Source organism: Vidua chalybeata, chromosome 3, assembly GCF_026979565.1.
Source record: "Vidua chalybeata isolate OUT-0048 chromosome 3, bVidCha1 merged haplotype, whole genome shotgun sequence".
NCBI classification, from domain to species: domain Eukaryota; kingdom Metazoa; phylum Chordata; class Aves; order Passeriformes; family Viduidae; genus Vidua; species Vidua chalybeata.
This window is the reverse complement of record NC_071532.1, coordinates 6,345,450-6,358,777: the sequence shown is the minus strand read 5'-3', so window position 1 is coordinate 6,358,777 and position 13,328 is coordinate 6,345,450. Positions and strand designations below refer to the sequence as shown.

Here is a 13,328-nt window from a genome sequence, read left to right as displayed (position 1 = left end):
TTGGTAGAGGCCAGTCAGTTTTAATGCTAGCTTTTAGTAAAATCTGGGAATAGTTTATCCCTAGACATCCTATCAATTAGGGGTTTTTTCCCCTCCAAAGAAGAGACATCCTAACCATCGGTATCTGTTAATAAAAACAGGCAGAAAATTCCTTCCCTGGACCAGACCATTTTCTGATGTATAACCTCCCACTGTGGCCAGGCCCAGGTTCTTACCAGCCTGTTTTGCTGATTTATTAACTCACATCTTTATTAACTCACATCTTACACTTATGTTTCAGTGCTTGTTTTGTTTTCTTCTGGTGCAAATGACCACCATTCAGTTTCACTCATCACCACCACCTTCACTTAGTTACTTTTGCCAGGCTTTTCTGTGCAATCTCCCTGACCCACTCTTGGCTCTTCCTGCTGAAGCTTCCCCCTTGCTGCATCAGTTTGGGAACAGAACATTTGTCAGTCATGAACAGTGGCTAAGAACTGCAGATTGATTGTTCTGCTTTGCTTCAGTCTTCTAGAGCAGGACAACTTTTCATCTATCCTTGAACTCCACAGTCACCCTTCATTTATGTAGGTCCCTGAGCAGACTTCCCCATAGGAGATTTCAATCCCTCTTAGGATTTGTGCATTTAATTTCAAGATTCCAGGTTTCTCCATGCACTCCAAAGGTAACCTTTGCTAATCTTAGATCAGCTCAGACTCCCACTAATAGGGAAACAGTGATGAGGCAGTTCCTCTTCCAGAAGGAGCTGAAGGGAGAGGATATTGCCATTTTAGACTGGAAAGCTCATGCTCTCAGCTGTGGTCCTAAAAAATTAACCTGGTTTTAAAGCAACAATCCAGTCTTCCCTTCTCCTATGAATTAGCTCACCATTCACCTTGACCTTGACAGAATTAATTTGCATTTCCCTGGCAAAGTGTCTAGCTATTGAGAGCCAAGGAACAAATGCCTGAAAAACATCAACGTGGTACAGAGTCTTCTCTTTGGCACTATTAACACAACTATGCATAATTATTATTTTGTCATCACCACCTCATTTGTTACAGTGTTATGTGCTGTGTCATGGTGCTCCAAAATAAACCCATTTAGCAGTGAAAGGACAGACAGGCAAAAACACCAAAGGAAACGTGGAACCACACCCTCTTTATTAACTATTTTATTTTACCTGTTACAGAGGTTTTTAAAGGTGTCATCTGGCCTACTTAAAACTTCACAAGATATAGAGATCACTCCCTGAGGGTCAGCCTTACTTATGCAAGCAGTTGCATTGCCCTAAATCTTGCCTCAAAGGGGTTACTGAGACTACATCCTTCATCTGAACTTGCATTCAGCTCAGTAATTTTATTTTGTAGACTGTGCAGGGTATGAAGCTGGCATGGAACAAAGATACACGGATACACTTTTAAGGATTATCTCATCACTGCACAATTCCTTTAGTTTTGTGTAATTAACTATTAACAGTACTGAAACACCATACTCCAAAAATCTGTTAAAACATGGGGGTTGGACTAGATGATCTCTAGAGGCCCCTTCCAACACTAAACACTCTCTGGTCTTTACTGAGCAGCTTCAAGCCTGGATAGCCTCTTGCGGTACAACTTTAAAAACCTGAGGAAAATAACAGCCAGGACATAGGCAGAGCAGCCACCTCTCAAAGGCATGCTGCCAATGCCTCCTTGCACAGAGCTTCCTCCCTGCACGGATTTTTTTTCCCCGCCTTTTGCAGAACGCAGAAGTCGCACGAGGAAGCCCAAGCAGCAAAGCTTATAAAAATACATGCATGCATACACACACATGCATACATATATAAAATAATTATGTATATAATAATACAGATATACAGGTTATAGCTGAAGGAGACCAGCCTAAGCAGAGGGTGTTTGGGAGAACAAGGACAACCCGCAGCTCTGGCAGTTTTCCTGAGGGAACCTTTCCCCGGGCAGAGGCTGAAGGAGCAAAGACAACAATTGTTAGCACCAGTAGCTGTAGCAGCAATAAACCTTGAGTTTATTAAGGTATTTTTGTACATGTGCTGCACGGGTGAGGAAATCCACATTCTTGGAGCCCTTTTCAAGACTTTTCAAGCCATTCCCTACAGCCCCACAGTCACATTTAGCCAGGCCCAGCGCTGAAAATGATCACGCATTCATCTATCACATCTTACAAGGGGAAAAAAAAAAGTGTATGCCACCACCCTGATCAGTCCTGGTTTAGTCACAGAAAAAAAATAAACAGCTGTGTTTTGAAGCTAACATTTAACACAGAAGGCCTACTAAAAGGGACCTTCTGGCAGCCCCAGAAGTCCCTTTTCCGCACATGAGGAGCGGCTGAGGGCCCGGGGGTAGTTTGGCCTGGGGGAGGCTCAGGGGACCCTCATGGCCTTCTCCGAGTAACTGAGTCCGGCCTCTTCTACCTGCCTGCAGTGAGGGGACCTGAGAAAATGGCCTCAAACTGCGACAAGGGAGATTGGGATTAGACAGTCGGAAAAAATATTTTTTATCTGGTCTGGTGGCCAGACATTGGAATGGACTGCCGACAGAGGCGGTGAAGTCACCAAAAACCCGGAGGTGCTTAAGAGGCGTCTGCACGTGGTGCTGGGTGATGTAGTTTAGCGGTTTCGAGGTTAGAGCTACAGTGACAACGCCGGTTGGACTCGATGATCTCAAACACCTCTCCCAGCCCCGACAACCCCACAAGCGCCCCGCCGCCATTTTGCGCTCCCACCCGCCCGCCCCGCCGATGGCGTCACGAGCTCGCCCCGCCCCCCGGCGGAGCGGAGTTCCCGGATGTGAGAGCCCCGCCCCCTCCGCCCCGCGCCAGCGCCGCTCGCGCCCCCTCCCTCCCTCGCTCGCTCGCTCGCTCGGTGCGCGGGTCAGCGGAGCCTTTGCCGCAGTGACGGCAGCGGCGGCGGCGGCGGCGGACTGGGAGTGGCAACGGCGGCGGCGACGTCGGACAACGCACAGCGAGGCCGGGGTCGGCGGATTCATCTGCGGGGGAGACGCCTGACGCCCACCCGCCGCCATGGTGAGGACCCTCCCTCGCTTCCCCTCCTTAGCTCTTCCCCGCTCCCGCCCCGCTGGAATATTCCAGACCGGGCCGGGTCCCCCCACCCCCGCGGCCCCACCGCCGCTCCGCCTCGGCGCTGCCCTGCCCCTGACCCGGCTCCTCCCGCCCCCGGGCCGTCCACGTCCTCCCGCGGGCGAGCGCCTCTTTGGGCTTCCTTCCCGGCGGCGGGCGCATCCCCCGCTCTCCTCCGCCGCCCACGGAGCCCCGCGGGCTCTCCGCCTCCTCCCTCCACCGCCTTAGCAGCGCTTGCCGGGCTCGGCCCTTCCCTTCCCCAGCGCCCTCTCACCTCGCCCCCACCCGGCCCTCCCCGCCGTCCGGGGATTCGCCTCGTCTGTTCCGCGGAGGCACCATCGGCCCCCGGGGCCTTTTCCAAACCAAACTCCGGCGATTCTGGCGGCGCTGCCGTGCGGGGGTTGTTTCGCAGCTCGGCGGGGTTCTCCCCCCGCCCCCGGTGCAGCAGCAGTAGCGCCGTGCTGTTCGTGTGCGGAGCGGAAAGCTGTAATGCACGTAGCCCGATGGACGGGATAATGCGCGCTGGAGCGGCGCTGGGGCGCAGAGCTGGCACTTCACACACGATGGGTGCTCGGGGTCTGAGCCCGCGGGAGTGCGGTGCCTCCAGGTGTGTGTGTGTGTCTGTGTGCGGGAGTCGCTCTGTTTTTTCAATCATGACGGGTTTAAATTTCCTTTTTTTCCTGCCGTGAAATTAACCTGGAGATACAGTATGGAGTCCTGTAGTATTTTACGTCGACACTAGGGGTGTCTCCTGCTTTTCGCCGCTGCCAAGAAATCAACGCCCTGTTTTTTAATAAACATTTATTTTAGCCTAAATTATGTATTCTGACTGCAGGAAGACCTGGCAATATTTTGGTTTTACTGCTGGAGAAATGCAAGTAGTTTCCATTTTTTTGTTGTTGTTGTTTTTAACCCTTTCAGAGCGAGGCCAGCTGGTTATCACATTGCACGTTAGACCTCACAGGGCCTGGAAGTCAAAAATGGGTTTCCTTTTGTTTTTAAGCAGGCCTTGCAGTCTTTCCTTTAAAAAATAAAGTTGTGGCAGAAACTAATGTGCCATGCTCAAGCTGGTTTTGTGCGTACACTTTAATAGATGTGCATTTGGAGAAGTGCTTTGAAGTGTATAAAGCTTTGGTTTTGGTTGGGAGCACATCAAGACTGGGGGGGGAAAGTTCACATATTGAGAATAAGGTATTAATAAATTTGAGGCTTAAAAAAATTATTATCACTTATGCCATGGTTACAGTACTGCTAATTACTTTGAATGTATAGATCATCATGAGCAGTGATCATTTTCCACACAATAGTTGTGCTCATCCTGCCAGTAGTTGGATCTTCTGTGAAAATTTTGTTCTCAAAGATCTGCCAGATGAGCTAGACTAACATACATAAAAGGAAAGAAATATTATTGAACTATGATGCCCATGTGCATGTCAGTGACCTTTAATGAACTTAACTTTCATGTATTATTACCTTTGATTATTTTTTCATCCATTCTGTTGTAACTAAAGCTTTCCTATGATCTTTTGATGGTGTAATCATGTTGACCATTACTTCATTGCTTCCTGAATAGTATTTGTGTATGATGCATTGCAATGTGGAAATGCATATACTGGGGAAAAAAGGTGTTATGGTATGAATGTTATCTCTGCCAGTAGAGATGCTTGTTTTCTTAAGTAAGCAGAGCACTACTGTAGCTGTATCACTACACTGGTTCTGGTACCACCTGATCTTAGGTGTCTTTTAGTCTGAAAATCAATATAAAACTATACATTAACAAAAAAACACACCCAGCATTTCATTTAAGTTGCTTTTTTTTTTTTTTTTGTCATTAATCAGGGGATATTTTCATTGAAAGAGTTCCGTTTTAAATGGAGTACATCTTGTTTTCAACCCTTATGGTATTAGAGAAATTCTTTTTTCACAGTCTAGTACAACATTTCTTTTATGTTCTTGCAGAATGAGAGCTGACAGTAATGGTGGAAAAAGAGATGAATGTGTTGTTGTGTTTGTAATAGGTAGCTTAAGATAAAACAAAAACATCTAGTGAGTCAAAGAATGTTCTTCTGGATGTTTAGGTGTAGCTGGTTCGAAAATAATCTGTCAGAGCATACGATGATGAGTCCATTACATAATGCTGGAAGTAATGTTGATAAGCTATTTTTGTCAGAGTTGACTTAGCAAATTTTTCCTATGAGTAGTGTTTTCTAGGAAAAGGTAAACAGCACAGATAAAGGTATTAAATGATCTTAGTTTTAGATAAATACTGTCTTCTTGGGATGGTCTGTGTTCTGGTTCATATCCAGTTCTTGAACTTCATAGATGTAGTACAGAAGCCCCAGAATTCTACAGGAATCACCCAAAACATGTTACATCGTGCATCCATCTTAACTCATCTCTTATTCAGTTGTTTTGACTCACTTCACTTGAATACCTGTGCCTCTGGTGCATTTTCTCCTGCCAGAGCTGATCTAACACTGGTTCTAAATTACTGGAGTAAAGAACCTCCTAAACATTTTTTTTTTTGCAATAAAACAAAACAAAACAAAAAAACAACCCCAAAGATGATCTTAAACAATTCTTTACTATTTAGCAGGGAGAGTGTTACATGCTTTGGTTATTAGCTGAACAAAAAGCTAGTTATCCCTAAGCAGGAAGATAGAGCCTGTTGGTGGAGAGGGAAAAAGACATTTTTAAAACGCAGTTATATTTTTTAACCATTCATGTGGTAGAAGTAGAATTCTGTTTTTATATGGTTTAACTATTAATTTAACAATAGGGAGAATGACAATTGAGTAGTTGAAGGGAAGCTAGCTTATGGTGGGCATACCCCAGAAGTTTCAGTGTATTCATCACCTAAGGCATCTGGCTTAGCAGGTGAAAGGAAAATTTTAAGGGAGTGGATTAATAACACCTGAATTGTGGGGTTTATTCCTGTCTTAAAGTAGATGGGACTGTCTTCTGTCTATCAGTGCCAGAAAAAGAGAATTCAGTAATTCTGGTGTTTCCGAGGAAACGAGATGAGGCAGAAATGCACATTTTTATGCCAAACCATTTTTCCTTGTCTGCTTCTACCTCCTCACAGAATGGGTCAGGTTGGAAGGTGCCACAATGGGTCACCTGGTTCAACCTCCCTGCTCAAGCAGGGAGCACATTGCACAGGATTGTGCCCAGGTGGTTCTTGAATATCTCCAGGGAGGGAGACTCCACACCCTCTCTGGGTGATCTGTTCCAGTGCAGGGTCACTACACAGTAAAAAATTCTTCCTCATGTTCAGGTGGAACTTCTGTGCATCAGTTTCTGCCCATTGCTCTTGTCCTGTTGCTCGGCACTACCACGCAGAGCCTGGTCCACCCTTCTGGAACCCTCCCTTCAGATACTGATACACACTGATTAGGTCCTGGCTCCCTCAGCCTTTCTTTGTAAGAGAGATACTCCAGCCTCTTAATCTGGGTGCTGAGTTGATGCTTACCTGGCAGTGTTACAGAAGAAATAGCTTTTTTAAATTGTAGGTGTGCTTGATAGTGTTCTTCTGCTGTAATTCATAAATTAATCTTGCATAAGATTTTTCAACATTGCTTTGATTTTTATTCTTCTATTTTGAAGAATTGTTTTGATTTCCCTCCCCATTTTTACTGCTTGTATTTAGTTGTGTTTCACTACAGAAAACTCTATACTCTCATAAAACATTTTAGATCTGAATGGTAGTTGAGCATAACGTTCTGTAGGTTGGACTCAGTGATCTCAGAGGTCTTTTCCAATCTAACTGATTCAATGATTCTAAAGACTTTGGTTTAACTATATGAAATGATGACAAAAAATTATTTTAATGGTAAAAACATTTTTTGTAATTTGAGCTAATATATGACTTCTTGAAAGCAATTTGCTCTCAATTTCCTTGCCCCTCCTCTTCCTTGCCAAGCCTGTTTTCCCTTCTCTGTGTAATATCATTTGTCAAGTTGTAATTGGGAGAAAAATTAGTAAAAAATTAGAACAGTTCTTTGTTTATTGGCAGCCAGTTCATATAGTGACATATTTCCCACTTTTCCATTGCATTCTTCTGGACTGTATGTTTTTCTGTTTTCCTGACCTTGTTTATTCCTATATGTTCCTTACAGAAGGACCATGGGGGTAAAGGGGACTGGCTCTTTCCATACATCCTACATGCTATTTCTTTGCCAGAATCAACAGAAACAGAGAAGGTGCTACTGTGTGGTGTCCTTGTCATGATCCAATTCTTCTGCTGCTGGAGGAGTGAGCACTGAGAGGATGGGGGAGTAAAAATTGAGGTGGTGGGGAAGGAATGATAACAGGAATATGTCGGCATAAAAAGAGGAGTAAAAAGTGCTTGTGCTTAAAGGTTGCACAGCTGGAACCTCTGAGCAGGACACCATTAGAAAATAAGCATCTTGTTTGACTCGCAGGCTTATGTTAATTAAAATATAGAAAAGTTGGAACTCCTGAAACAGTTGGAATTTTATTGTCTGACATGATTATCTAAATTACTTAAATACGTTCTTTCTTTCCCAAAGACTAAGAATTTAACTTGCTGTGCTCTTGGGAAGCTGGTAAATATTGCCCTTGTTCTGTAAATGGAGCAGGTCGAGGTCATGGCAGGGTAGTAAACTTATCCTAGGTCCTTGTTATTGTTTAGAAGTTGCCATTAATATGTGGTACTGGCAATGTGTGTTTGTAGATTTGAAAAGAAATACGTCTAATTCAAGTTAGCTGTTAAAAATTCAGGGGTCTTGGGACTTGGAATTAAAATGCAGCCCCTAGAAAACATACTGTGCCTTGTCCATTTGGCTTAGGGCATGTGATGGTGTTCCATAGTCACTGGCTGCCTTCTTCCAACATCTTTGTCACAGTGTTTTAGCCACTTAAAAGTGACTGCTTTTAGAGATTAGAGCTGGAGATGGGCCTTTAATATCTTGAAAAAGCTACTCTGTTTCTTAGTTGTCAGTGGCCTAAAGTAATCTTGACACCAGCAGTGTCAGAAAGATCAGCTACACGGATTGAATTAATGTGCTGAATGAAGTGGGAATCTTTTGATATACCAATTCAGGTATTCTGGGAGAGTCCAGAACTAGAAGCAATAAATTTGTGCATACAGTTTATGCATGCAATACAATGATGTAGCTAGATTTTTTAGGTCACTGGATGAAATAATGTATTTAGTAATACTGAGATGATTTTAACGAGGGCTAAGCTTAAATTATGTTGTCTTTCAATTCAGGTATTACATACATAATTTGAGTGGCAGAAATCTGTGGAGAGTTGGGTTTTCTTTAAGTTTCAGGTGTGTCTAAGAATAAAACCCCCGTCTTTCAAGTGAAGTAATTTCTGGAGTGTAATTTCATCTTAATTTTGCCATTCTGTGTAGCTTGAAAATTTTAATTTGATAGCTATACTTTATTAGGCTTTTTCCATATAGACAGTGTTTTAGATGTTGCTACAAGCACTTTAACTGTTTGGGCAAAACTGTGTTAATGGTACAAAACAGGCTGGAGACTATATCTGACTCACTTGTAACTTGACAGTCATTTGGCCCTGCTGTTGATACTCCCTTCCACAATTAAGGAAGAAATCTAGTGATATAAATAATCCTTAACTGCATTAGAGAAGTCTTGGAAACCTATTAAATGTGTTGGATTAAAGGGAGCATTTCTTGTGATCTGCCAATAAAAATCTTGGCTTTTGAGCTGTAAACAGGTTGTGTCAGTGAATATTTGCAAAGTCTATGTTATTGAACATTTTTAAGCAAACTTAAGGCAAAGAACTGAAGCTTGAGTTGGCTTAAAGTTATAATAGTTCCTAACTTAGGTAAGGTAGGAATTAAAAAATGTAGTAAGACATTTATGGAAGCAATTCAGTCAGAATTTGGGAGGGGCAGGAGAGAAAGGAATGGGACAACAGGAAGCCCAGAAATGAAGCCCGGGGTTGATATGTTCTGAGAAGAAACCAAGCTACTGGAAAAGTGGATTCAGCTGTGATTCTCACTAGAATACAATCCTAGTATCATCTTTAAATGCTGTGGAACTTTTTCTTCCTCTGATGTATTTGTGACAAATATGGAGATTTTTTTTACCCCTTATTTTCATCAGCTGGAAAACACAGGACTTTTTTCCCACGTCTTCTCTGTTGTTAGCCTGTGAGTATCTCCCCTGTGTGCATTTATCAGATGTTTAGGTTTTTTTTTTTTTTTTGTAGTAAGTGGTAAAGGACAAAACCAACTGTTGTTTTACTGCTGACTGTGTAGGTTCTGAATAGCATCACTGAAGTTGAAAAAAGTCATTTGAATTCCCTCTGCTGAATGACACTATGACTAGCAGAGAGGACTTTAAAAGGAGTTGTTTGGTTTGTTGTTGGGTTTCTTTTTCAATAAACTCCATGGCTATGCTTCAGGCCTGAGCTTGTGAAGGAGAACTCATGTACTTTGTAGGCATGATGACTGAACAGCTTTTCAGTCTTGTGTATATAAGATGTTCCCTTGGGAAGTTTAATTTAGTATTGAGCCACTGCTAACAGGCTTAGCACTGTGGTATCTGAGCAGTCATGGATCGGTTTTGTTGATAATGCTGAAGTGACACTTCACAGATTTTTTTTTAGATTAAAGCTTGATTGCATGTAGATCTGCTAACAAGTCTAGAAAAAAATCTATGACAAATAGGAGAACTTCTAAGCAGCAGTAATAAAAATGTCAGATGAATAAATAGACATGATTTTTATATTTGACTCAAGTAGACTATCTTGGCACTCTAATAACTTTTCTTCTCAGAGGTATCGAGTAAAATACCTGTTTGCCACTTACTAAGTTTTTCCAGTGATTCTTATGGAAGCAGTGTTTTCCTGAAATATTTTATTCAAAACACTGTTTATTTTATTAATAAGACTAAGGCATTTGTAGTAGGTACCACTGGTATTTGATTTTTTTGGTTTGTTTTCAGACAATGCATTGAAAAATCAGATGAACATAATTTGTAAAATATGAAAGGTTAGTAAGTTTGAATCTTGTGTACTCTTGAATGTTGTAGTGCAGCTCTAGTGGTGGTGCAGCTGAGTTTTGCTAAAGGTCAATTCTGAAAAATTCTCTTTTGAGAGGCCTTGAAAAAATGAGATGGTGAGTTAAAAGGTGGCCAGATGCCCTTTGTGGTGGGAAAACAAGTCATGTGAGTAAAGGGGTCTAAAATGGAGCAGAATGAGAAGATGGTGGGTTTAGATGTAGGCATTTTATGTAATGAGGTAGTAATAGCTCTGTAGCAGGGGGCAGAACAACTAAAGATTCCAGAAAAATTGGTTTAGGGAAAGGATGGGTTTTACTAGTAGTTTTATCTACTTTCTTAGAGATACTGTGTAGCATCTGTGCAGTGCTGTAAATGTTGTGTCAAGTCAAACCTTGTTACTCAGTGTTTCACAAAGAGCTGCTAAAACACTTTGTTTAAAATTGCAAGTGTTCTTTGATTTGCAGTTCTACAGACTAGTATGCAAATGTATATACATTATATACTGCCTTTAATGCTTGCAAACTGCAAATTTTTGAAAGTATGGCACATGAAGAGATAAGATGATGAATAGCAGAAAAATGGTGGCCTGTGGTTCTGTGGGCAGGTTGTGATTACATGCACAACTGTGTCAGTCTTTGCATGGCACCTTGGACTGGATTCTTGATTGTGAGCAACTGGTAATTATTACTGGAAGTCCCTGGGGCTCTGCAGGGGTACATCCACTGGACTTCTTTTGGAACCTGTAGAGCCTGTAAATACCAGTAATTTTTCTAGTGCTGTAGTGTTATACTCCTGTGCTTGCTTTTATGTACATTTACTACTTAAGAAAATTTACAGCTCTTCAGGACAGCTCTTTATGGTTGTGTTGTCAATTACAGCAATTAATAAGCTTTGATTTCTGTCAAGATTAAGCAATCCTCAGGAAGTGCTAAAGTGCTTTAGTTTAGATATCTTCGAACTATTCTGGTAATGAGATTTTGGATAATGCTTCAAACATTTGACATGAATGTTTATAAGCTACTGAAATTGGTTTGGACTTCTAATTTAATCTTTTGAGTACCCTATTACTAGCTTGTAGCAGAAGTGATACTCAATATTTGCATTCCTGTATGTGAGAAATAAGCCAGTTCCTGTCCTGAAGAACTTAACCTGAAATATTCTTCTAAATAGCATTTGAGTATTACTTAATATAACCAGCTCCTGAATGGACATCACCTCAGTGTTATGACTAAAAATAGTCAGTACTTTCTCTATGACGCATGTCATAAAAAGAAAACTGTTTGAAGGTTGCAAATGTTCCATAGCAGGGAAAACCTTAATTGAAAGCATTTGTGTTGTTGGTTTGTTGCGTTTTTTGTTGGTTTGGTTGGGTTTTTGTTTAGTTTTTTTTTGTTTGTTTGTTTTATTATGTTTCATTTTGCTTCATTTTATTGGGAAATCTATGATAATTGAAGACTTTGGAAATTTATGATGCATCTTCAGAAAACCAGTTTCTAATTTGTGGAAAATTCCTGAGTGCCGGAAATTAAGTATTCACTTTAGAATGGAAGCTGGTAATGCCAAAAAGACCTGTTTAATATTTTGTAAATTTCTTGCTAATTACAGTGGATTTAATCCCTCTGTTTTGGATCATAGTGTTGGTAGGGCCTGTTTTCAAACCATGTAATTAATTTTTATTCTTTGTGAATCCTTGAATAGCATAAACTAAAGCAGAACTTGTTAAAATGTCTCCATTTATTAGCTGACAGCTGCAAGTTCTGATTAAGTTATTTTCCTTTAGTAAAAAAGCAAAAGACAAAACTAGACAGGTTGAGAATATGAACAATGTCTATATTTCAGGTTCTGTTTCTATGCAACAATTCCCCTTCAGCACAACCTGCTTCTTCCTTTGATTTGCACATCTTGCTCAGTTCTGCATCTTTGCCTCCTTGATTGTTTTTTGTTCGTGTCAGTTTGTGAAATTAAATCCCATTTTTGAACTGTCTTTTCTCTTTTGAGGTATGTGTCATTTTCACAATTCTTCACAATGCTCTTCAGCCTCTTTTGTGATGAAACCTGAATGACATTTTGCCTGCTTTGTGATCTCTTTTTTAATCATCCTGTTTCCTCTTCCTCTCTTCTTGTTGGGCAGTAAGATGTTTATCTCCTTTCAAACTTAGATTTCCCTTTTTGATTTCCTGAGTGGTATTCAACTATTTATAAGTTTCTTACATGGGAAGAAAGGCTGGTGACAGCATCTACTTGTGCAGCCTGTTTTTGTGCAGTGCTGGATGCTGACTTTCCTGACTCTGTGACTTTCCTGACTCTGTTCTAAGCCCCTGTGGCAGAGCCTTGTGAATTACTGATACTTTCTGATTTGGTTCTTGCACTTCCCTGCTCAAGGGCAATTGTTAAAACTGGCACTAAACTGTTGTATGCAGCAGAGCTGCATCGTCTTGTTTTTTTGCTTCTGGCCTTTTCAGATTTATAATACCTGTGCAACTGTTCCTAAAGCCTTTCCCTTTGCAGTTAACACATGACTGAATACACTGTTGAAATCTAAAAACTTAGGAAAATTAATTGATAGAGAAAAATGTGCAGGTCATGTTGTCCTTGACTGTTTCTAACCTCACTGTTTCTGTGAATAGGGATTTATGTTGAACTGCAGTAGAGTTTTTTACATTAAGTAGCATAATACTGTTATATGATGCAGTATAATCTGTTAATATATCTTTGCTATTTTCTTTGCCCTCTATAAATACCACTTACAGTGAATCTACTGTCTAAACTCCCCTAAAAAAAGAAGCAACCTAAACTTTTTTTCTAACTGATAGTGATCTTCCATACTTTCCTTGCTCAAGTTTGTGGCAAGGGACCTTTGCTAACTACATGAGGAAGAAATACATTAATTATGTGGCATTAATTCTATAACTAGTTATATATATTCATTATATATTAACAAATATAGTAATTTGTATATTCATCACTTGCTGTCAGAGGACAACATGCTACATTTCATTTCTAGCTAAATTCTTATCTTTGGTATTTGTCTCAGGCTAATCAGGCACAAGGATCTGTAGCCATTTCTTGCAGAAATTAGGGGGGAGATTTTTTTTCTTTGCTTGGGGTTCTGTGACTGCTGTAGCTCCTTTTCTACTTTTCTCTGCAAAGAGAAATGTTCTTACTCCCTTCTAATGCTCACTGCATCACACTATTGCTGAAGTGTAATAGTAGGAGACTGATCTAATGGTTATTGGGTTTTTTCCTGCC

The 13,328-nt window shown here is 41.1% G+C and overlaps 1 protein-coding gene across 2 annotated transcripts in view; it reads left to right on the top strand.

Annotated features, from left to right (window-relative positions):
• Positions 1-2,833: 2,833 nt before the first annotated feature.
• PPP3R1 (protein phosphatase 3 regulatory subunit B, alpha) overlaps positions 2,834-13,328 on the top strand; it is a 38,133-nt gene continuing 27,638 nt past the window's right edge. For both annotated transcript variants that reach the window (XM_053938099.1, XM_053938100.1), the window contains exon 1: positions 2,834-3,021. In XM_053938099.1, coding sequence (XP_053794074.1) covers positions 3,019-3,021 — 3 coding nt within the window. In that variant the 5' untranslated portion in view covers positions 2,834-3,018. The remainder of the gene's footprint in view (positions 3,022-13,328) is intronic.